Source organism: Sus scrofa, chromosome 13, assembly GCF_054392235.1.
Source record: "Sus scrofa isolate SSC_HxYL_T2T_F1_AM1 chromosome 13, Sscrofa_HxYL_maternal_Yorkshire_Landrace_v2.0, whole genome shotgun sequence".
In the NCBI taxonomy this organism is placed as follows: Eukaryota; Metazoa; Chordata; class Mammalia; order Artiodactyla; family Suidae; genus Sus; species Sus scrofa.
This window is the reverse complement of record NC_139395.1, coordinates 40,366,383-40,391,716: the sequence shown is the minus strand read 5'-3', so window position 1 is coordinate 40,391,716 and position 25,334 is coordinate 40,366,383. Positions and strand designations below refer to the sequence as shown.

At 39.9% G+C, this 25,334-nt stretch overlaps 1 protein-coding gene across 30 annotated transcripts in view; it reads left to right on the top strand.

Annotated features, from left to right (window-relative positions):
* Positions 1-25,334, top strand: part of ULK4 (unc-51 like kinase 4) — a 540,161-nt gene that overhangs the window by 94,210 nt on the left and 420,617 nt on the right. For 17 of the 30 annotated variants that reach the window (XR_014822772.1, XR_014822770.1, XR_014822771.1 and 14 more), the window contains 3 exons: positions 2,077-2,184; positions 9,393-9,476; positions 21,329-21,490. Coding sequence is in view for 15 of the 30 variants with exons in the window: in XM_084987830.1 (XP_084843956.1) it covers positions 2,077-2,184; positions 9,393-9,476; positions 21,329-21,490 (354 nt within the window). In the remaining 15 variants the exon portion in view is untranslated. Of the gene's footprint in view, positions 1-2,076; positions 2,185-9,392; positions 9,477-21,328; positions 22,122-22,789; positions 23,865-25,334 lie in introns of those variants that run through there. The other 13 variants (XR_014822784.1, XR_014822773.1, XR_014822780.1 and 10 more) reach the window with 3 other exon arrangements.

The following is a 25,334-nucleotide window of genomic DNA, read 5'->3' as shown; positions in this document are numbered from 1 at the left end:
GACAGATTGCTGTTTCTGTAGGTTAAAAAAGAAAAAGGCTGAATGTTGTTAATTTCAGATGGTTCAGTGTAATACTAGTGGATGGTCAGTGGATGATCAGTAGAGGTTGAAGGAAAAGGAAGACTGCGTCTAGAGGTAGCCTTCTAGGGCTAATGGGATGTGTGTGATTCCTTTTTCCTCCTCAGCCTCTTTCTATAGGGGATTCTCTGTGTGTAAGGCAATGGGTGGTGGGAGTTGCACAAGGTGGTATCCCCGTCCAGGGGAATACTGCTCAGCAATAGCAATGAATGAACTGTATGTAAATACAGCAACATGGAGAATCACAAATGCATTATGCTACGTGAAAAAGCCAGACAAATAAGAATACACAGTATATGATCCCATTTAAATGAATTCTAGAAAATGCGAACTAATGACAGAAAAGACATCTGTAGGAGGAGGGAAAGGTAGTGGGATGGATGGAGGGATTCCTAAGGGGACTTGAAGAAACACTTTGGGGCATTGCTGTCTCGATTGTAGTGATGATTTCACAGGTGTGTGCATATGTCAAAGATACCTAATTGTACACTTTAAATAGATTTCATTGTAGGTCAGTTGTTACTGAATAAAGCTATTTGGAAAAAAATATGTCACAGTTCCCTGGTGGCCTAGCGGTTAAAGATTTGGCCTTAGCACTGCTGTGGTGCAGCTTCAGTCCGTGGGAACTTCTGCATCCTGTGGGTACAGCTAAAAAAACAAGCAAACAAAACAAACAAACCAAAAAACCCCATCACATCAACAAGTGTTCCTTCTGTGCATGTCTTTTGTGCAGTTACCTGACATGCATCTCCAACTTTCCCATACTCTTATTTGTAAAACAGGACCAGTGGTTGCATGGTGGGATGTTCATAGCATTGTCCATTTGCTCTGACAGTTTTTAAATGCTTATTTTAAATTTTTAAACTTTTAAAATTAATTTTAAAGTGAGGTATAATTAACATAAAACATTGTGTTAGTTTTAGATGTACAACGTAATGTTTTGATATATGTTCCCATTGTGGCTCAGTGGAAATGAATCTGACTAATATCAATGAGGACACAGGTTTGATCCCTGGCCTTGCTCAGTGGGTCAAGGATCCAGTGTCATGAGCTTGTCGTGTAGGTCATGGACGTGGCTCAGATCTGGTGTGGCTGTGGCGTAGGCCAGCGGCTACAGCTCTGATTCAACCCCTAGCCTGGGAACCTCAATATGCCGTGGGTGCAGCCTTAAAAAAATAAAATAAATACATAAAAATAAAAAAATAAAAACTTCTGTCTTGTCGATGATACGAAATTGTCTTGCTTGTGCACCACACTTTTGAGTCACACTGTTTCAGAGCAGTGTTTCCACACTATCTTATATACCTTTTTTTCCCCCCATCTCATTCTATATGTATCATTCTGAAACCATTCAGCCTTGCTTCATGGTCACACTGCGATTTGATTACCTTGTGTTCTGGGATATAAATTTTGGCATGGAGTGTACGTGATTTTCTCAGAATGAGTCCTAGTAAATTAACTAGATCTGATAAAGTATGCTGCAGAATGTCAAAGTGACCTGTATTGAAATGTTGGTATAATATAGCCACTCTCATATTTTTGAAGGAATCATTGAAAAGTTTAATAAAGTGTAGGGGTTTTTCTAACTGGAGTGTGCTGGAACGTCCTAGGGATCTGGCATGGGAAAATTTGTGTTCAGATCCTGGCTTCCAGGGGGCCTGGATGATGTGGGGTAAGTTGCTGCAACCCCCTCAGCCTTGGTTTTCTGGCTTTAAAGATAGAGCAGCAGTTGCCTCACAGAAGATGGTGATACAAGGTACTCGGTAACTGACAAGTGCTATAAGCAGGTAAGTTTATTTCATTGGACATATTTGCATCTGCTTCTGAAAGAGTTACTGTTGTTTTCTTCAGAAATAAGATCTATGTATTGAAAATACTTTGGAAACCAGTTCTTAAAAATGGAAGGTAAATTTTGTAGAGTGGCTTGCCTTTTGTCTAATAGGTTAAAAGAACTGAGAGAGACCCATGAAATAATATACTTTCCCCACCTCTTTTCAGGCAATTACTCTCCTAACGGAATTAATTAGGGAAAACTTCAGGAACAGCAAATTAAAACAGTGCCTTTTACCCACCCTGGGGGAGCTGATCCACCTTGTAGCCACACAGGTGAGACTCTCTGGTTAATTCTGTTGCTCTTTGATGTGTTCTGACATATGCTGGCTGACAAGTATTAATATCAGGTATAAGTTTTTGACTTTACCTCTTTGAGCATACCTAAGGAACTTAGGGAAAATTTTACCACTGGAGGAGAGAGGCTCTCGGCATCTTTCTTTCTTTCCCTCTGTCTGTCTGTCTTCCCTCTCTCCGAGTGCCTCTTTTACTTTAAAGTATAGGAAAATCTTAGACCTTATGTTAAAACCAATGGACCAGAGTCCCCAGAGGGCTCCCTAGGTTTCTGCCATCTTTGGCTAGAGGATGCCATTGGTTCTCCCTATAAAAGCTTCATTACCGTTTAATTCATTATTTATTTTTTTAGGGCCGCAGGTGTGGCATATGGGAGGAATTTCCCAGGCTAGGGGTCTAATCAGAGCTGCAGCTGCTGGCCTACACCACAGCCACAGCAACACTGGATCTGAGCTGCATCTGCAGCCTACACCACGGCTCATGGCAGTGCCTGATCCTTAACCCACTGAGCAGGGCCAGGGATCAAACCCGCATCCTCATGGATGCTAGTTGGGTGCATTATCACTGAGCCACAAGGGGAACTCCTCCATTACCATTTAAAATACGGTCTGCAAACATAGTTCTTAACATGGCCATGAGAATTTGGGACTGCAGAATTTGATGTCTTATTCTGGGGGAATATATTGAGTAGACATAGATAAATTATGAGTTATTCACCTGGTGCTCTGAGTGTTTTAAATAAGTGCAAGTTATAAGTTAATGAAAAAGTTCTCTCCTTGTACTTAAGTTTTGGTTTCAGAACTTGGTTGAATGTTATGTAACCTGAGTATCCTTAGAATCTAACTTAAATTGACTTTCTGGATGACCGTCATTTTAAGGCAACTAACATAATTGTTATAAAACATCAGTCTTTAAAATCATTTAGTTCCATAATTAACATTGATAGCTGGTACAACAAATTTCTCCTCCTTATTCTTCCTTTTCATAGATGTCTTAGCTAGTCCTAGCTCTTTGCATGTCAGAATAAATTTTGGAATCATCTTTTAAAAAATATTTTTCATTTTGTTATATTAATAATACCTAATGTTTGCAGATCATAAAATAAGAATTTAGGCACCAAACTCAATATCCCAATTTTCTTGTTCTGTTTTTTTTGGCCGCACCTGCGGCATGTGGAAGTTCCCAGGCTAGGGGTTGAATCTGAGCTGAAGCTGTGGCCTGCACCACAGTTGCATCAATGCCGGATCCTTAACCCACTGTGCCAGACCAGGGATTGAAGCAGCGCCTCTTCAGAGACAAGCTGGATCATTAACTCCCTGTGCCATAGTGGGAACTCCCCAATTAATCTTCATATAACCCACAGAGCTTAGTATTATTTATACCTGTTTTACCGAGATTAACTCCTCGCAGCCATACCTACTCTGAACATCTTCAAACCAAAAATGTATTAACACTACTTCCTATGATGATTGTAAAAAAATCTTTTAAAAACTGCATTGACTATGCAGATCAATTTGGGAAATACTAGTAGGTCAATTTGAGAAATACTATAATACCTTTATAATTTTATGTCCTCCAGCACATATTTGGAATTGTCCTAAATCTGTGTATCTATTAGGAAAATATTAGTACATTTATGGTATGTTGTCCTTTAAAGCACAAAAACATGATATTTCCATATATTATACAATATTTTCATTTAAGTTACTTCACTCTGCTCATAAAGCTTTTATACGTTTAGCTTGGTTGAATTTATTCTCAAGTTATTTTATATTTTGAAGAGATAAAATTCATGAAGCTAGAAAACTTGGACATAGGGAAAAACATACAGGAAAGGGTCTCTTTCCTATTTTTGTCCCCCATCTGTGTAGTTCCCCCCAAAATAGCTGTTGCAGTTAATTTCTTACATTTACAGAGTTACTTTTGCACTTATGAGCAAGTAGAAATTTTGATTCTAATTTTGTCTCATTTTATGTAACAAGTAGCACAACTTTTTTCACTTAATAGTTGTACCGTATTAAGACTAGCCTATGGAGTTCCCATTGTGGCTAAATGGGTTATGAGCCTGACTACTATCCATGAGGATGTGGGTTCGATCTCTAGCCTTGCACAGTGGGTTAAAGATCTGGCATTAACATGAGCTTTGGTGTAGGTCACAGATGTGGCTCGGATCCTGTGTGGCTGTGGCGTAGGCCAGCAGCTGTAGCTCCGATTCAACCCCTAACCTGGTAACTTCCATATGCCGTGGGTGCAGCCTTAAAAACCAAAAAAAAAAAAAAGAAAAAAAAAAAGAAAAAAAGGAAAAAAACTGCATGGAGAAACACACACTGGAGCTATTTCTTAATAATTAATATGGATGTCTTTCCTAGTTAGTACTTAGAGCTTCCTCCTGTCTTCCTCCTGCACTGGCACATTCTCTTGTGTGCCAAGTTTTGTGAAAGGTAGTTTTCCTTGCAGTTCTTTGTGGGGCTGGAGTGTTTATGTCAACTTGACTCTTACCTTGGGCCCTGATGGCCTTGACATCAAAGCCCAAATTCACCTGGCTCTGCAGGTCCTCAGACTAAAAGGAAGCTGAGTTTATCCCTTCATGCATGCTGCTGATTTTTGGCTTAATCATTCTTTGTTTTCTTTCCAGATCTCTGAGGCATTTTAAGGCTGGCAGAATAAAACTGGTTGCTTTCATTAGAAGAGCAGTCAGGTACCTAGGCTGCCATTTTATCAGGGATAGGAGTCCAGCCCAGTGCTTTGCGTGTATGTGTATCCTATTTTTTTCACCCCCCAGCTTAATTGACATACAGTTTGCATACATAAACTGCACATGTTTTAAGATTCCAGTTTTGATGAACATTGATAGTTGTATGTCATTGAAACCATGACCACAGTCATGATAATGAGAATATCTATGGCTTCCATAGGTTTCCTCAGGGTCCTTTGTAATTCCTCCCTCCTGCCCCCTCTGGGTCCTCAGGCAACCATTGATTGGTCTTCTGTCCTATAGACTAGTTTGCATTTTCTAGAGTCTTATATAAATGGAATAATATATTTCTATTTGTTTCTAGAAGTAGTCTAGAGAATCATTTCCCTTGGTAGTTACTTCAATTGGATATAAGCATGGCTATTTTAATAAAGGGATGATTCTGTGGCCTTGACCTTTGACCACATCTTATTTATTTATCTTTTGGTCGTACCCATGGCATGTGGATGTTCCCCGGCCAGGGACTGAACCGTTGCCTTGGCAGTGACCTGAACCACAGCAGTGACAATGCCAGATCCTTAACCTCTAGGCCAGAAGAGAATTCCTTGACCACATCTTATGTCAGCAAACCGGAAAAGGAAGTTTTGTCCCTGGATCCGCAAAAATCAGTAATGGCTTATGAGATGAGGCTGTTTGTGGCATTGTCACCTTGAGTATAGGTAAAACTTAAAATCTCAGGTCAGTGCTTCGTGTGACTGACCTGAAGTGATTGATATATGTATACACATCCATACTTACATGCATGCATGTGGTATATGATGTAGACACCTAAGCCCTGTTCTTTTGATTCTCTGGTAACACCCCAAGGTTACCAGCTTGAGAATAGAAGGCCAGACTGTGATTGTGCAGAGGGTACTACGAGGCAATAGATTTATAATTTTTTTTCTTTTGTCAAGGATACATACCGCCTTGAGTCTAGCTATTCTTGTGTTTTGTCTTTTTGTTGTTGTTCAGCCCATAATCATCTCTTCACCTGACCTGCCGTAAGAGCTCCCAGCTGGTCTTATTGCTTCACCCTTGTGCCCATTAGAGTCTTTTCCCAGATGTCAGCCGGAGTGAGCCTGTTAAAGCTCATGAGACTACAGTGTCACTCCCCAGAGCCCTCCCGGGCTTCCTGTCTTCTTGCTGTCACAGCTGAATCCCTCTCGTTGCCTTCTGGGCCCTTGTGAGTTGTCTCCCCAGTCCCTTCATGATCCCCACTCACCCTTCCCGAGGGGAGTTGGAACTGCTCATGCCCTGATCCTACCTCCACACCTTTGCATTGTCCCTCCTTCTTGCAGTGTTTTCCCCCAGATGTTTGCAGTTTCTGTCTGCTCACGTGGCTCCCTGCAGAGCCTTCTCTTGGTCCTGAGCCATGGGAGATGGAGACCCCACCCTACAGCCTTCCTCTGACTCCTTACCCTTCTGTGCTTTCCTTTATAGCATTCATCAATATGTTGACTTGTTTAATTAAAAAAAATTCATCTCCCACTAAATACCATAAAGACAGAATGTTTATCTCTCTTGCTCAGTCTGTGTGGCTATTGTTGAGAAGAGTTCCTGGCACATAGTAGATGCTTTTTTTTTTTTTTCTCACTCATGAACTGCACCAAGGCCAGTGTGACAGGAGGGAAGTGAGCAGGAGGCAGGGGCTGTAGAGACTGGCAGGGACGTGACCATGGAGGGCTCCTCAGCCAAGTTGGATGCCTGGGTATTGATCCTAAGGGCAAGGGGAGGTTGTTAAAGAGTTTTGAGAAGGGGAAGGATGTCATCTGTTTTAAGTGCCATGAAGATGACTCTGGTTTAAATGTGAAGACTAGATTGGGAAATGGTAAGAAAGGCTTCTGAGCCCCTAACTGAGATTAAGTGAAGCAGGAGCAAAATTAAGAGAGAAGTGGGGATTTCAGAAGAGAGAAAAGTCAATAGGGCTGAATGTGTAGCTTAAGGTCCAAGAAAAAGAACCACAGTCACTGGATTGAGTGACATGAAAGTCCCTGGTAACCAAACTCGAGCTGTTTTATGTATTTATTTATTTAACATGGAGTGAGGGAGGCAAAAAAATGTCCAATTGCTGTGTGTTGAGGATTTAGGAGAGGTGAGGTCACCGAGAAAGTCCATATAAAGCCAGAATGGTTATGGAAAGAGTGGGGGGTGAGGGGCTGTTCTGACAGTGAGAGACCACTGATTCTAGTGGAAATGGAAAGGCTCCTGTGGAGACAGGACTCTGAGCACTCAGGAGCAATCAGGGCTAGTCCAGAACCTTATGCTGAGAAAGCAGGCTGGGGACAGGGTCGTGAGCCCATGTGGGAGGGGTGCTTACATGATCAGATGGTTTGAGGTGGAGGTGAGTTAGTCATTCCTTTCTCACGCTTCCATGGTCTCTGTGAAGGAGAAGAGTAGGTGAAGTGGCAGGAAGGTCATGGGGTTGAAATACTGTGGTCCTTCAGGAGAGGGAATTGGTCGGAGAGAGAAACAGGCCTGGAGGGTGACGTGGAAGGTCACTGGGCTTGCCAATCCTAAGTCATTTGTGGACTCTGTTCTTTTTTTTTTTTAGGGCCACACCTGTGGCATATGGAAGTTCCCAGACTAGGGGTCTTACTGGAGCTGGAGCTGCTGGCCTACACCAGAGCCACAGCAATGCAGGATCTGAACCTCATCTGAGACCTACACCACAGCTTGCAGCAGATGCTGGATCCTTAACCACTGAGTGAGACAAGGGATTGAACCCACATCCTCATGGATACTAGTCAGGTTTTTAACCCACTGAGCTACAATGGGAACTTCCAACTCTGTGTTCTGGGTGTCACCCCATCCAGGAGCCCTGCTGCTCCTGGGCTACCTCCAAGGTTGCGTTTCCCCAGACATGGGAGCTCCAAAGGCAGAGGCCTTTGGCAAGAGTGGTTAAATGATAGACCAGGGAATCAAAGTGGCTGCCAGGGAGGATTGGAGATAGACTGGGGGCAAGAAAAAGGGGGTGGCTGGGGAGATGGGGCACAGCATCCAGCGAGGTAAGGAAAGGTTGTGGAGGGCGTTTCAAATAAATGAGCTGGAAGAGAAGAAAGTTGTATTTGGAAGTTAAATTGGGTGTTGAATCAGTGATTTTTGAACTGGAGCAGCTCTGGATGATAATGTCTAGATTATGACCATATGAGATGTTCTGTGATTAAGGGTCCATCTTTAATGGGTCACAGTTCCCACCATGGCTATTAAATACTTTTGGATTATTATGAATTTTAGCATGTTGAAATTTTCTCTCTAAGCAGAACCTAATTTCTTCTGCTTTAAAGATTTTTTTTTTTCGCTTTTTTATTTGATTTTTTTTCTTTTTAAGGCTGTACCTTTGGCATATGGAATTCCCTGGCCAGGAGTTCAATTGGAGCTGCAACTGTGGCCTACACCACAGCTTGTGGCAATGCTGGATCCTTAATCCCCTGAGCTAGGCCAGGAATCAAAACTGCATCCTCACAGAGACACCATTGGGTCCTTAATCCACTGAACCACAATGGGAATTCCTGAAGGATTATTATTATTATTTTACTTTTCAAATCCACATTTTCCATATTTATTTTTTATAGTATGTCTGTATTGCTGTGGTCTCTTTATTTATTTTTTTTTTCTGGTCAAATCCTTTTATTTTTTTATTTTATTTTATTTTTTTTTATTTTCCCACTGTACAGCAAGGGGGTCAGGTCATCCTTAGATGTATACATTGCAGTTACAGTTTTTTCCCCCACCCTTTCTTCTGTTGCGACATGAGTATCTAGACATAGTTCTCAATGCTATTCAGCAGGATCTCCTTATAAATCTATTCTAGGTTGTGTCTGATTGCTGTGGTCTCTTTAAAGAGATTATTTTTTCCCCACCTTTCCCTGTAGCCCCTGATTTACTTTGTAATTTTTTTCGATAGGGTGTTCTTGTGGTTGTCTCTCTACTTGGGCTCCTCTGTGAAAGCATTTTTCCTGGTGCCATTAAAATAATTGTACCTGATGATCATAATTTCTGACTTTTATTGAGCTCATTGTCCTGCTGAGTAGCCTGCTGCCTTTTACTTGTTCCTATGAGATACCACTCAAAGCTGTGTATTCTTCAGTTCTTTCAAATCCTTCCAGATAATGTCAGACCTTTTATATAGGACTATCCGTATCATCATTTATAATTATCAATGGAATGGTTTCTCTATCCACCAGATTATATTGTCACTTCTTAGTTCTTTTCATCTAGCTTCTGATGAGGGCATCTTAACAACATCGTGTGGGACATAGAAGAAATCCCTGGTACATACAGTGCAGTAAAAGACCCCTAATCAGGTCGAAATTGTCAGGTAGGAAGTTGTACCTTCGATAGAATATTAAGAAGTTATAGGTCGTTTGTGTATATGAAACCGTGCCTTTTTCTTGAATGGGTTAATATCTTTTGTGCTGTGAGCTTCACTGCCTTTCCTTCCACTTTATTTTAGGAAGAAAAAAAAAAGAACCCCCGAGAATGCTGGGCTGTTCCCTTGGCTGCGTACACGGTGCTAATGAGGTGCCTTCGGGAAGGGGTAAGGCTCCTTTGTTGTCCTCTGTAGCCGCCTGCAATTGTAATAACCCTGCAGGCACTCTGGGAGGATTGTAGCCTGCAGCAGTGCGGGACCTGTCAACCAAATCTTGCTCGTGAATTTAAATAATCTCGACAAGCCCGCGTGAGCCAGTGACCTACGGTGGAGCAAATGTAGCGCTCTTGTTGACTTGTTTAAACGTCTTGTTTTTTAAGAGATGAAAGCAAGTATAAACAACCTAATTAGCTTTCAATAACCTATTCTTAATCTCTCCCCTTTTAAGTTTATTGATAGACCAGTTTCACAGACAAGGTGTATGCAGAGAGTTTCCTGTGAGCCTCAAAAGCCCTGTGATTGTCTTGTCAGGTTGCCGTTTTTTGTGGTTCAAAACCAGGGAAGTGGCCACTTGCATCCATTGATTTTAATATTAAGTAGTATTTATTACGTGACATGATTTCTCAGTTGATTCACATCCCTTCACTTGCTATTGTTAATGGCTGAAAATCAGCTAGCTGGCCAGCCAACCACCTTGTATATATAGCTGCTATGTGTAACTATGTGGAGGGTGTAGTCACTGACCTAAAAGGTTGGCATTTTCTGTTTGCTTTAAACCTTGACATAGTTTCACCCAAGGCAAAGCCGGGGGCTAAAAACATTCCTTAAGGAATGAAAAAAGTGTCAAAATAAACATCTTCCTTTTGAGTTCATTACTTCCTGCGGCATATGGTAATGGAATAATGTTCCAAGTGTAGAAAATCTCAGCATGGTTTTCCCCTAGTGACCCGGAGAGGAAGTTTGAACACTTCCCAGCCTGTGGGGTTGAAGATATAGTCACTTGTCATCGTGGGATGTGAATGAAGCCAGTAAATTGTACTTTATCGACAGCATGAGAATTGAGTTGTTTTCATCTAGAGTCAAAAGACACGTTTGGGTTTATCATTTTATCATTTAAGGCCTCCCAGCACACCTGGGCTCACTGGTGAAGAAGGAGAAATGCCTGTTCATGCACAGATCCTACCTATTGTGGGACATAAGAACACAGTGGAATATGTCAAGTGCATAAATGCAAAAGGATGAAGTAAAGGGGCTCAAGGGAGAAAGGAGTCTTTTAGGGGTTTTTTTAAGTGGTGTAAAGACATTTTTAAAACTGTGCTATTTAATTATAAAACTTTAATGTGTAGTGAAAAAATTAATTCCAATCTAGGAGGTAGTATCCTTTATTAAATATCTCCTCCCCACTCAATGTGTTTTTCATTGAGTACATTTTATGAAGAAGAGTGTTTGATATACATGTGTATTGTTAACAAACAATTAATAATAATTGTCAAATAGTGATGTAGCTCATGATGTAGTTAATGGTAAAGAATATACAAACTTGTCTCTTATCGACTTGGTATGTATGGCAAGCCTTATATATTTCTTATTAAAGAGTAAAGTCCAAAACTCTCTAATTTATAAAATTTTTATGTGTTTGAAGAGCATTTCGGTATATGCTTTGGCAGCATGTACATTAATATTGTCCCTATAAAACAGATAAATTGAGAGGTAATTATTCTCCCTAAAGAGGGATTTCTGTCCTTACAGAAATAATTCACTTGTAGCAATTCTTGAGCTTATTTGTCTAATGCATTCAGGACATGGTTGAAGGAAAAATAATTTTTAAGCCGCTTATCTTCAATGATTAAAAATTTTTTTTTTCTCAGCCCCTGCTGGTATTTCTGAATGTAGCTTCTTTTCTTGTGAAATGTACCTCGTATACAGAAGAGTATATTAAATGTGTGAATATGATTAAAAGCATATACCTTGACCCATTTAAACTCAGGATACAAAGAGGTCCAGTTGCTTAGAGAATTTTTTCCAGTTATCTTGGATTGCAATTTGTATTTTCTTTCCTTGAAAGTAACCACTGTTCTGACTTCGGTGATAAACTTTTCCAAGTTTTTCTCTTTTTTTTTTTTTTCTGTCTTAAAAGTTTATTTTCCAGAGTTTTTGTTTATAGTGTTTCCCCCACTTTTTTTTTTTTTTTTCTGCCTCTGTGACATTTGGAAGTTCCCAGGCCAGGGATCGAACCGGCACCGCAGTTGTGACCTGTGCCTCAGCTGCAGCATCTTAACCCGATAAGCCTCAGAGGCATTTTCTCCCTTTTTAAATGCATTGCTGAATATTACATTGGTTGATTCTAAGTGTTGAACTCTGTATAAATGGACTGGCACCATATTCTTTTTTTTTTTTTTTTTTTTGCCATTTCTTGGGCTGCTCCCTTGGCATATGGAGGTTCCCAGGCTAGGGGTCCAATCGGAGCTGTAGCCACCAGCCTGTGTGTGGATTCATTTATACTCTCTCCCATCAGCAGAGTGGAGTACAGATTAACCTACATCTTCTTGAATATTTAATATAGTCACACTATAAATTTTTTTCAATCCCATTGACATTAAATGGTTTCTCAAAGTAGTTTTTTTTTTTTTTTTTTTTTTTTTTTTTGTCTTTTTGCTATTTCTTGGGCCGCTCCCGCGGCATATGGAGGTTCCCAGGCTAGGGGTCCAAACGGAGCTGTAGCCACCAGCCTACGCCAGAGCCACAGCAACTCGGGATCCGAGCCGCGTCTGCAACCTACACCACAGCTCACGGCAACGCCGGATCGTTAACCCACTGAGCAAGGGCAGGGATCGAACTCGCAACCTCATGGTTCCTAGTCGGATTCGTTAACCACTGCGCCACAACGGGAACTCCTCAAAGTAGTTTTAATATGTATTTTCTTGATTAGTAATGAGGATGACCATATTTCTGTTTATCTTGGCTTTTGGAGTTTCCTGTTTTGAAAAGTGTCTCAGGTCTTAAACTACTCTTTTTCTGTTCCTTCAGATGAATTCTGCACTGCCCCTCCTCTTTGGCTTATTGTTAAAAAATGTTTTGGGAGTTCCTGGTGTGGCTCAGTGGATTAAGAACCTGACTAGTATCTGTGAGGATGCAGGGTCAATCCCTGACCCTGCTCAGTGAGTTAAGAATCTGGCGTTGCCTTGAGCTGTGGTGTAGGTCACAGACCCGGCTTGGATCTGGCATTGCTGTGGCTGTGGTATAGGCTGGCAGCTGCAGCTCTGATTCGAACCCCCCTAGCCTGGGAACTTCCATATGCCGTAGGTGCTGCCCTAAAAAGACAAAAAAAGGAAAAAGTTGAAAGTATTCAAAAAGGAAAGAAAATTAGCATGATCACCTTTATTTCCATCACCTAGACTGAACAGTTTACATTTTGCTTTCTTTGCTTTGTTGTGATAAATGTGTGTATATGTAATCCATATATGTGTATTTATTATTCATTTATTTCTGAACTGTTTGAAAAAATTAAACATGTCATGGCACTCTATCCATAGGAATATTTTTATGTAGTTTGGATATTAATCTTCTGTCATTTATATGTATCACAGCTACTTTCTAGTTTGTCAGGTGTTTGAGGCTTTTCGTTTCATTTTCAGTATATGTTGATACACAGAGGTTCTTAATTTTAATAGAAATTTATGAATCCATTCCTTCATGATTTATGGGTTTGTTTTGTGTCTTCAGAAATGCTTCTCTACTCCAGCATCATTAAGGTGGTCTATTACATGTTCTTTTAAAAGTTTTATTATTTTTCCGTTTTCCATTTAGAATTTTAATCTCTTTGTAATTATTTGGTGTGTGGTGCTTTGGGTGAGTCCCATTTTATTTATTTTTAGCTATTTATTTGGGCCACGCTTGCAGCATGTGGAAGTTCCTGGGAGAGGGATCAAACTCATGCCACAGCAGTGACAACACCAGATCCTTAACTGTTAGGTCACGAGGGAACTCCCAGTTTTATTTTTTAAAACAAATATGATCAGTTATCCCAGCATCACTTAACGGAAAGTCTGTCTTCTCACAGCTCTGCAGTGTCACCTCTGTCATGTCCGTATACACCTCTCTACCTGGGCTCCATTTAGTTCTGTTGGCCTGTTAATCTGTGCCATGCTGTTTAAATTAATAGTCTTTATTTTTAATAATTTAAAAAATATACACGGAAGTTTTCCCCTACCATTGTAACCTTTTTCATGAGTTTCTTAGCATTTTTTGTTCTTACTCCTTTTTTACTTACATATAAGTTCACCTGTTGGGCTGTTGATTGAGAATATATGTATGTATATCTGTGAATAATTTTTTTTTTTTTTTTTTTTGTCTTTTGTTGTTGTTGTTATTGTTGTTGCTATTTCTTGGGCCGCTCCCTCGGCATTATTGTTGTTGTTGTTGTTGCTATTTCTTGGGCCGCTCCCGCGGCATATGGAGGTTCCCAGGCTAGGGGTTGAATCGGAGCTGTAGCCACCGGCCTACACCAGAGCCACAGCAACTCGGGATCCGAGCCGCGTCTGCAACCTACACCACAGCTCACGGCAACGCCGGATCGTTAACCCACTGAGCAAGGGCAGGGACCGAACCCGCAACCTCATGGTTCCTAGTCGGATTCGTTAACCACTGCGCCACTACGGGAACTCCTGTGAATAAATTTGAGAATTGCTTGATGTGAGAGAAAATGGAAGGCATACTCAATGAGAAGACTGACAAGAGAATGACACATTTGGTTAAAAAAAACTGGAATAAGATGATTGAAGTTCCTTTGAATTGTTTGTGACATTCAGCTAATTCACAGCTTAAGTTAACTTTCTCAGATATAGCTCTCACTTGTTAAGAGGTTAACTTTATGAAACAAAGATTCTGTTCTGGCTGAATACTGGAGAGGCAAAGATGATTATGACTCTGCCTGATCTTTGTTTATTAAGAAAGAGAAATCTTTTTATCCCTGGTTTTGTATGCCACTTGTTGTTTTATAACTACATTTGCTTTTTTATTTTTTTCTCCTTTCTTGTGTCATAGTAAGACATTTAAGGCTATTAACTTTCCTCTCAACCTAGTGTTAGTTATATCCCATTATTTTGATGTGTCGTGTTTCCATTATTGTTATTTTGTGGATAATTCCTATTTTATTTTATTTTATTTTTTTTTAATAAGTTTCTCTTATTTTTATTTATTTATTTTTTATTTACTTATTTTTTTTTTTTTTTTTTGTCTTTTGTCTTTTTGTTGTTGTTGTTGTTGTTATTGTTGCTATTTCTTGGGCCGCTCCCGCAGCACATGGAGGTTCCCAGGCTAGGGGTTGAATCGGAGCTGTAGCCACCGGCCTACGCCAGAGCCACAGCAACGCGGGATCAGAGCCACAGCAACGCGGGATCCGAGCCGCGTCTGCAACCTACACCACAGCTCACGGCAACGCCAGATCGTTAACCCACTGAGCAAGGGCAGGGATCGAACCCGCAACCTCATGGTTCCTAGTCGGATTCGTTAACCACTGCGCCACAACGGGAACTCCGATAATTCCTATTTTAAAGTGTTTTTCTTGGTCCAGGGTTGTTTATCGGATGGTTTAAACTTTCGCAGGTGGGTGGGGTTTTATTGCTTCTGTTGTCTTTTGTTAAAATAACAAAGGCAAGAATGTGGTCTATTTCTCTTGTTTTTTTTTTTTTTTTTTTTTTTAAATTGTAAAAAGTGTATAATGAAAATATACCATTTTAACCATTAAGTATACAGTTCAGTGGCATTATGTACATTTACATTTGTTGTGCTATTTCTGTTGTTTTAAAATATATTGAGGTGTTTCTTGCCCAACTTGCTGACTTCTTTCCACTTTGAAAACTTAGTAATTTGCCTTGTTGAACGTGGGCCATTGATTCTGGTTTTAACCCCTTTTCTTCTCCCTGTAATCTGTGCATTGAGAAAAAAGCAGTATGGAAATTTTACTTTTTTGGTTTTAATTGATATGTAGACTTCTTAGAAGGCATTTTTAGTTTCAAATTATAAATTTTGTTTTTGTTCACTTTGCCTAGAAAACTAGCTTTGCCATGGGATATGTGTAAGTGTAAGGGTTTTCTCGTCAAATACATTGGAACACACTGGGTTGAACAAGGTTGAATAGTTTGGTTTGTTTGTATTTAGTACTTTTAAGAACTTTTAATTATGAATCTACTTGGGGGCATATTGTATGCAGCATTTTCTTTTTCAAATTTTATTTCAATCTTTAATTTTTGATGATTCACTTTATTTTTATTTTTTATGATTTTTATTTTTTCATTATAGTTGATTTACAGTATTCTATCAGTTTCTACTGTACAGCAAAGTGACCCAGTCCTACATACACACATACATTCTTTTTCTCACATTATCCTCCATCATTTTCCATCACAGTGTATGCGACATTTTCAAAGTTATTTGCCCACAGACCTACCTTACTCTGAGGTATGTTTGGGGTGCACTTTGGGAGCGGAAGGTTGTCTTACACTGGAACTCTCGTGAGTTTGTTTAAATAGTTTCCATTACGTTTTCTCTTTTCAAGGATACCTAAGAGATCATGACGTTGTTTTCCAAACAGGTTAGCTTGCTTTATAATCGTAATTTCTGTTAACTTGAACAGTAGTAGAAATGTGAGTCAAATGCTTTCAATCTTGTTATAGGTGTGAATGCTCAGGTGGAAAGAGCATTCTGAAGAAATATTTAGTGTGGGAGAATTAAGGTGGAACACACACACACACACACACACACAAGTATCTAGTGTAACTGTTTTAAAAAGAGTGTAGCCATCTAGGAAAAAAGTATCCTTGATGACACAGCGTCATTGTTTCAGATTTGGGGCTGAAATTTCAGCGATCTTGGGCTGTGGGAGTTAGAGGATGTGGATTTTGGCCCCAGGTGTGCGCTCCTGAATAGTTTAATCTTGGACAAGCCCTGGGGCCCCACCTGATGTTTTCTGTAAAGAAAGATACCTGTGCTGGGGATCTTCCACATGCTTTTGGCTTAGGCTCTTTCTGACAACTTTCCCTTCCATTGGTTTGACCTTGTATGCATTGGCAAAGAGCAGTTCTCTTCTTGAGATTGTTGCTGTATTGATCTCCGGAATATTTAGCATTCAACTTACTTGGCATGTGTTCCCTATGTGCATGGGAGAGGGAGGCTGAGAAAGTTGGCTTTTCTTGAAAGTCGTTATTATTATCTGCATAGGTAGCAACCTACTCTAAAATGCGCACAGAAGTTGGAGATAGCTCCTAGAGTGTTTCCACATGTTTAGAGGAAAAGATTAATTTATGCATTTGTATCTAATCGGCCATATCTACAATATACAGTATACAATTATACAATATACAATTGTATAATATACAGTACAATATTGTATACAATATACAATTATACACAATAGTCTGTATATAATTATGAGTGCTGAGCTAACACCTGGCCTATGTTGTAGTTAAAAATGTGGGGTTCGAAAAATAAATTGTTTATTATTTATTTCTGAACAATAATTTGTTAATTTTGAAGTAGCAAACTTCTTTTTTTTTTTGTTTTGTTTTGTCTTTTTGTCTGTTTGTCTTTTCTAGGGCCACACCCACAACCATATGGAGGTTCCCAGGCTAGGGGTCTAATCAGAGCTGTGGCTGCCAGCCTACGCCACAGCTATAGCAGTGCGGGATATGCGTCTGCAACCTACACCACAGCTCAGGCAACACCGGATCCTTAACCCACTGAGCGAGGCCAGGGATTGAACCTGCAACCTCATAGTTCCTAGTCAGATTTGTTAACTACTGAGCCACGACGGGAACTCTTTTTTTTTTTTTTCCCCAAACTTCTTTTCAGAGGAAATTTAATTTTCGGTTTTAAATTAGTGCTTTCAAAAAAGAAAAGTAGTACTAAATTTCCTATGTATTTAGTAAGAAAAGACTGGGGTTGAATTAAAAATAGTATAGAGGTGTTAACCATTTACTGTATTGCCTTTGAAATGTTTTAGACACTGGCTACCTAGAATGAGGAGAGATGAGTTAACATTCTTGATATTTGATAAAAGTGAAAATGTATAATTACATTTTCTGTTTCTATTATTGTCACAGTTTAATCCTAATAGGAAGATTAAAGAATGTGTGTGCCATCAACATCAGGCCTACATTTCTCCTTGACTTTATGTAGTGAAAGTGGGTGGCATGTATGTGGAATAGGAATGAGGCAGAGTTTTTTGTGTTTTTCTTTTTGGCCGTGCCATGGCATGCAGAAGTTCTTAGGCCAGGGATCAAACCTGTGCCACAGCAGTGACTTGAGCCACAGTAGTGACAACACTGGATCCATAACTCACTGAGCCGCCAAGGAACTCTGTGTGGTTTTCCTTCTAATATCACTATTAATGATATTTGGAATGCTGCTATTGGTAGGATGCAAAAGGGTTTACCAAGTATGGGGGTAACCTACTGTGTCCTGAAGCGAACCTTTGAGAATGGCATGAAGAAGCAGTCCTGAGTCAGCACTGAGTAGGGAGTAGTCCAGCTTCCACAGCTGGTGGGGTAAGAGGTGCAAAGTATGGCATTTTCACTGTGATGGTGAGGTCTGTACCTCCTCTTCTCCTGCAGCAGGTCACCTCTAAGGGGAGGCCCCACAGGGTTCTAGGATTTATACTGGTTGGATTTCTATGTAAATTTTCATATTCATTTAACTATTTAATTCCATTACATGCTTTGTAGTCTTCACAAATTCTGTGCCTTTTCTTTCTTTCTCATTTAATACCTGTCCTTATAGTTTTCCTAGTTAGCTTATTATTATTTTTAACTTAATGATATTATGGATATAGGGAATGGTGTATGTATGGTTTTAAATCTTTGAAGTTTGTTGAGACATCTCTCATGACTCATATTTGAGGGGGGGGAGGTGAATTCTGCCATTGTTGGGTGATAGGCCTTTTTTCTCACATTAAGTCAAGCTTGTTAATCAGATAGTTATAGATATAAATCTTCTATGTCTATGCTGATTGTCATTGTCTATTTTATCAGAGATATGTATTTAAATTGTTTTTCAGCTTTATTGAGGTATATTTGCCATAAAATTGTAAGATATTTAAGGTGTACAAAGTGGTGATTTGATATACACATGCATTGTGAAAGGATTCCCCCATTGAGTTAATACATAACTTACCTCGCATGTTTTATCCTCTTACCTTTTTTGTTTTTGTGGTGGGGGTGAGAACATTTAAATTCTATCTTTTAGCAAATTTTGATTATACAATATAGTGTTATCAACTGTAGTCACAGTGTTCTACATTAGATCCTCAGGCTTTATTCATCTTATAGCTTGAAATTTCTACTTTTTACCAACCTGTCCCTGTTTTCCTCATTTTTACCTTTGTTTTTGAAAGGTGTTATTGTTGGTTATAGACTTATAGGTTGATTTTTTTGTTTGTTTTTTGTACTTTAAAGATACCGTTCCACTGTCTTCTGGTTTGCATTGTTTCTGATGCGAGGTCTCCTGTTATACTTATTTTTGTTCCTCTTATTATGATGTGTCTTTTTACTCCAGCTGCTTTTTTTTTTTAATTTTTTTATGGGTTTCACTTTATTACTGGTTTTTGGCAGTTTGACTGTGATGTGCCCTGGTGTGATTTTTCTTTCTTCTACTTGAGGTTTATTGAGTCTCTTAGATTGAGAATTATTAGTTTTCATAAATTTGAAAAAAATTACAGTTGGTAGTTCTTCAAATAAATACTTTTTCTGCCTCCCTCACCCCTTTTCTGGGATTCTCATTGCACATAAATTAGGTTGTTTGAAGTTGGTCCACATTTCACTGATGTTCTGATACTTTGTTATGGCTTTCTTCTAATGTTATTTTTTCCTGTCTTTATTTTGGATAATTTTTTCTTTTTTCTTTTTTCTTTTTGCTAATTACTGTGTCTTCACTAATCATTGAGTCCGAAGCGTCTAATATGTTAATCCAATTCATTGTATTTTTCATATGAGACATTATGCTCTCTATCCTTTTGATTGGGTCATTTTTATTTTTAGTTTTTTAAAGTTTTATTAATGTCTAGTTGATTTATAGTGGTGTGATAATTTCTGCTATACCAAAAAGTGATTCAGGTATACATATACACATATCCATTCTTTTTCAGATTTTTTTTTCCCATATAGATGATCGAAGAATATTGAGTAGAGTTCTCTATGCTCTTCAGCAGATGCCTGTTGGCCAATCATTCCATATACCTCAGTGTGCATATGTCAATCCCAAATCCTCAATCCATCCCTCCCTCCACGTGTCCCCTTTGGTACCCATAAGTTTGTTTTTGAAGTCTATGAGTCTATTTATGTTCTACAGACTATTTCATTTGTATCCTTTTTTAAGGTTCTGCATATAAATGGTGTCATATGATGTCTTTGTCTGACTTAATTCACTTAGTACAGTAATCTCTAGGTCCATCCATATTGCTGCAAAAGGCATTATTTCATTCTTTATTTCTTTTTTTTGCTTTTTGGGGTCACACCCGAAGCATATGGAAGTTCGGGCTAGGGGTTGAATTGGAGCTGCAGCTGAGACCTATACCACAGCCACAGCAACTTGGGATCCGACCACATCTTTGGCCTATACCACAGCTAATGGCAGTGCTGGATCCCTGACCCACTGAACGAGGCAAGGGATTGAACCTGCATCCTCATGAATGATAGTCAGATTTATTGCTGCTGTGGTACAGCAGGAATTCCCTATTTCATTCTTTTTTTATGGCTAATATTTCATTGTATGAATGTATCACATCTTCATCTGTTCCTTTGTTGATGGACATTTAGGTTGTTTCCATATCTTGGCTATTGTGAATAGTGTGCTGCAGTGAATATTGGGGTGCATATGTCTTTTTGAATTATGGTTTTTTTCAGAAAGATGCCCAGGAGTGGGATTGCTGGATCATATAGTAGTTGTATATTTAGTTTTTGGAGGAATCTCAGTACTGTTTTCCATAGTGGTTTTTATACCTTCTATTTTGTTCCGTATCCTTCTTATGCTGTCTTCGTTCTTCTTGAATATGTGAACTATAATTATAATAGCCATTTAAATATGTTGTTCTTACTCTTTCTACCTGTGTCATTTCTATTAATTGAGCTTTCTTCTTTTGAGTCGTATTTTTCTGCTTGTGTGTGTGGATTTAATTGGATGTTAGATGTTGTGATTTTTATGTTGTTAGGTAGTTTTGTTTTTTATATTCTTTTTAGTACTTTTGTGCTTTTTCTGGATTCATTTAAGTTACCTGGAAACAGTTGGATCCTTCTGGAGACTTTTGAGCATTGTTAGACAATCCAGAACAGCCTTTAGTGTAGGGTTGTTTTGGTTCCACCACTGGAGCGATTTCTTAGGACCTTCCCTGATGCCTTGTATTTAGGTCTTCTTTAGCAGACTGGCATGCTAATTATTCCCAGCCCTAAATAATTTCTTAAGATTGTTCTGCATATTCCTTATGATATTTTTTTCTTTTTAGGGCTGCAAACTCTGTATATGGAAGTTCCCAGGCTAGGGGTCAAATCGCAGCTGCAGCTGCTGCCTACAGCCACAGCAACTTGGGATCCGAGCCATGTCTGCAACCTACACCACAGCTCATGGCAACACTGGATCCTTAAGCCACTAAGCGAGGCCAGGAGTTGAACCCATGTCCTCATGGTACAAGTTGGGTTCTTAACCTGCTGAGCCACAATGGGAACTCGCATATTCCTTATGATTTTAAAATTATGTTATGCCCTAAGTTATAATTGTGTATTTTCCATGTTATTTCAACCTTTTTATTAAAATATGTGGAGAATTATGTTACACTGGGTTTGATAATTAACCAAATGTAATAGCCTGAAAAAGCGAGCCCACCGCTGAAAATACCTAACACATGCAGGGGCAGATGGTTCACTCCTGTATCAGGCCTTTATTTGTAGTGGCTGCAAAGAAATGATGTGTATCTGTTTCCCATCATAAATAAGACCAATTGAGTTGTCTCCTTGTTCTCTGCTCCCCTGCTCTAGGAAGAACGTGTTGTGAATCACATGGCAGCCAAGATTATTGAAAATGTCTGCACTACCTTTTCTGCTCAGGCTCAGGGCTTTATTACAGGAGAAATTGGGCCTGTTTTATGGTACCTGTTCAAACATTCTACCATTGATTCTCTTCGGATAACGGCAATATCGGTAAGGTGGAACATCTTTTGGGTCTCTCTTAGTGGGTATTTAAATACCAGTTTTGGGCATTTCCATGTGGTACAGTGGGTTAAGGATCCGGCATCATTGCCACTTCAGTGGCTCAGGCCACTGCTGTGGTGTGGGTTCAACCCCTGGCCTGGGAATTCCACATGCCATGGGCATGGCCAAGAAAACAAAAACAAAACCCACTACCACCAACAAAAAAACAAGTGAGAACAATTATTTGATTTTATCCTAAAGGAGATTCAAAATGGGGGCTGGAAAAGTCTTGGGTTTGTCAGGAAATTCCAGTAGGATCTTGTGTGACCATGACGTTATGGTTTCAAAAAGTACCTGGAGGTGAGAGTGGAAAATTGTGACAATGGATAGGGTATAGGATTTGGTTTAGTATATTTCTGGTGTTTCTCACCTTTTCATGTTGGCTCCCTCTTTCAGATTTTTATGTTAAAAACGTTTAGCAGGTTCCCATTGTGGCACAGTGGAAACGAATCTGACTAGTATCCATGAGGATGAGGGTTTGGTCCTTGGCCTTGCTTAGTGGGTTGGGGATCTGGTGTTGCCATGAGCTATAGTGTAGGTCACAGATGTGGCTTGGATCCCTAGTTGCTGTGGCTGTGGTGTAGGTTGGTAGCTGTAGCTCTGATTCGACCCCTATCCTGGGAGCTCCCATATGCTGCGGGTATGGTCTTAAAAAGGGAAAAAAAAAGCATTTATCATGTGATTTAAATGAATTCATATTCAGAGTCTATGGTTTTTGTAGTTTTTGTATTTTGATTGGTTGTCTACCACTTCACTTCCATGGTTATGACTTGATGGATAATTATGTATGATGTGTTAACCTGGTTGTTTCAGTCTAATAGTCAGTTGAACAGATTTAACCCTTTCTCATATAATTTATTTAAATACTTTTTGATCAGCAGTCTTATCTGGACTCTGAACATTATCTGGCATCCTCCCTGTATTTCTCTAGTCTGCTCATTCCTGTGCTTCTTTCTTTTTCTTTTTGCTTTTTAGGGCTGTGCCCAAGGTGTATGGAGGTTCCCAGGCTAGGGGTTGAATCTGAGCAGTAGCTGCTCCTATACCACAGCTCATTTCATCACCGATCCTTAACCCACTGAGCAAGGCCAGTAATTAAACCTGCATCCTCATGGATGCTAGTCAGATTTGTTTCCTCTGAGCCATGATGGGAACCCATGCTGCTGCTTCTCTCTGTTTTGTTTTGTTTTGTTTTGTTTTTGCTTTTGCTTTTTAGGGCTGCACCATGGCATATGGAAGTTCCCAGGCTAGGGGTTGAATCAGAGCTATAGCCACTGGCCTATACCACAGCCATAGCCACTCGGGATCTGGGCCACGTCTGTGACCTGTATACCACAGCTCACGGCAGTGCCAGATCCTTAACCCACTGAACGAGGCCAGGGATTGAACCTGCATCCTCAGGTTCCTAGTTGGGTTCGTTAACCACTGAGCCACAAAGGGAGCTCCTCATTCCTGTGCTTCTGATGGTGCCAGTTTCATGCCTCTTTCCTTAACTCTCCAATCCCACTTTTCCTCTCACATCCTCTAGTAAGCGACTCCTCCCTGTACTTCCCACAAAGAAGTGAAGACATCCAGGGGGAATTATGTCAGCTTCTGTCTGTGCACCTGTTTGCATCCACACCTATCCTGTCTTAGTTCTTTCTTTCCTGTGTCTCTCCCTTCTCCTGTCAGAGACAAACCTCTCCATTTTTCTTCTATCCCTTCCTGAGGACCTTACTCAAATGGTTATTTTTGGTCTTTCCTAAATCTTTAACCACTCCTTGTCCACTAGGACAGAATGCTTTCTACAGCATTCACGTGTTCTTTGCTCTGGTGAAAATATAGAAGCACACCAAAGTTCTCTAGGCTGCCCCAGCCCCACCATACTTCTTTGAAGGGTTATGGCCACAAACTTGCTCCCTTCCAGCCCATTTCCTCTTCAACTCAGTCTAGTGTCTGTCCCGAAAATGCCCCTGAACCTAGTCTAGCTGAGATCTCTAATGACTTCCATGTTGCTAAATCCTGTGGATATTTATGGATATTTTTCTGTTCTTAATATTTGCTGTGTTATTTGGAAAATCAAGGGCTATCAATCCTGCTCACTGAATGTCATCAAGCAAAGGATATGTAGCATCCATCACACACACACATCTGCTTCACAAGCCACATGATTTCAAAATTACCAAAAAAAAAAATAAAAAACCAACCACCAATTACAGTATTAGTAATTACGGAGAAACTGTCATAAAGACTTACTGAGTGTAACGTGAGGTTTTTCAAGGCATCTTTGAATCATGTCTTAAAGCATCCGTTTTAATCCTGGGCCTTTAAAAAAAAAAAAAAAAAAGACCTGTCTTGCTTTAATTGGGTTTATGTTATCATTTTCATCTTTGTGCTCAGCATGGTTTCTTTTCTTGGCAAAGTTCTTTCCAGTTGTTCGCACCAAAGTCTCATACCTTCTAGCCCTTTCTTCATCTGACACATTAAGCTTCACTCTTTCCTCTCGGCTTCTTATATTTTGTTCTTAACATTCATCTAAATCCCTCATTTTTCAGTGAAATTTTGCCATTTTCCCCCCAAATGTTTCTTTGTTTTGCTCCAGGATCATGTTCAGCCTCATGTTGTATATTGTTTTCATATTTCTTTAATCTCCTTGGGTTGAAACAGTTCCTCAGTCTTCCTGGGAACTTCATGTCATTGCACATTTAAAGGACACAGGGCTTGCATTTTGTAGGGCAAGCCTGGTATTTTACCATTGAACCTCTGTAGCGCCCTTGAGGACTCCTACCTGTACCTGACGCCTCTGTGATGGTTGCCATGTGGTGACCCTTTAATTGTTCCATTCCTTTTATATCAGAGGGTGGCACATATTTTCTATGAAGGGCCAGATCATATGTATGTTGGGCTTTGGTGCTTTGGTGGCTGTAGATGGTCTGTGTCCCATATTCCCTCTGTCTCATTTGTTTTCCAGCCCTTTAAAAATGTACAGACCATTGTACATTGTACTCACGAGGGGTACAGAAACAGGCCTTTGGCGTTGGTTGGAATCGTACTGTAAGGAAGCTCTTTCCCTTCACCCACATGCACGTGTTTATCAGTGGGATTATGACTGTGGGTATCTGTTTTATTTAATGAATTGTAATGTGACTTTACTGCTACTACTACCACTGTTATTATTTATTGTTTGGATGCTCAGATCATTTTAGAAGCCCTTCAAGTTGGCTTCTGTGTCCTAGTGACCTATTTCTATCATTGTGTGATCACTTCCTTATTTTCTGACACCGTGCAAGTTTCTGGGCTACCTTTTTTTTTTTTTTTTCTTTTCCCCCCTGGCTGCACCAGTGACATATGGAAATTCCTGGGCTAGGGGTGGATTTGGAGCTGCAGCTCAGGCCTGCACCACAGCCGCAGCAACACATCTGAGCCACATCTGTGACCGGCTCTGCAACTTGCAGCAATGCTGGATCCTTCACCCACTGAGTGATGTAAGGGATTGAAACCACATCCTCATGGAGACTATGCTGGGTCCTTACCCTACTCAGCCACAGTAGGAGCTCCATTTCTTGCCTACTTTTGTCCTTTTTCTCTCCCAGCCCTGGAACCAGTCATTCCTCCAGGGAACCTTTGGTATTTAGAAACTGCAATGTAGGTGCTGTGTCTCTTACTATGGAGTGTTACTGTTTTTAGGCCTTCTTGGTATTTAGAGCTAGAAAAATATATAAGTACCCATATACAGACACATACAGAATTATTCTTATACCTATCATAGTAGGTTATTTGGAACAAAACTCATGCATTTGTATTGATACTTCCAATT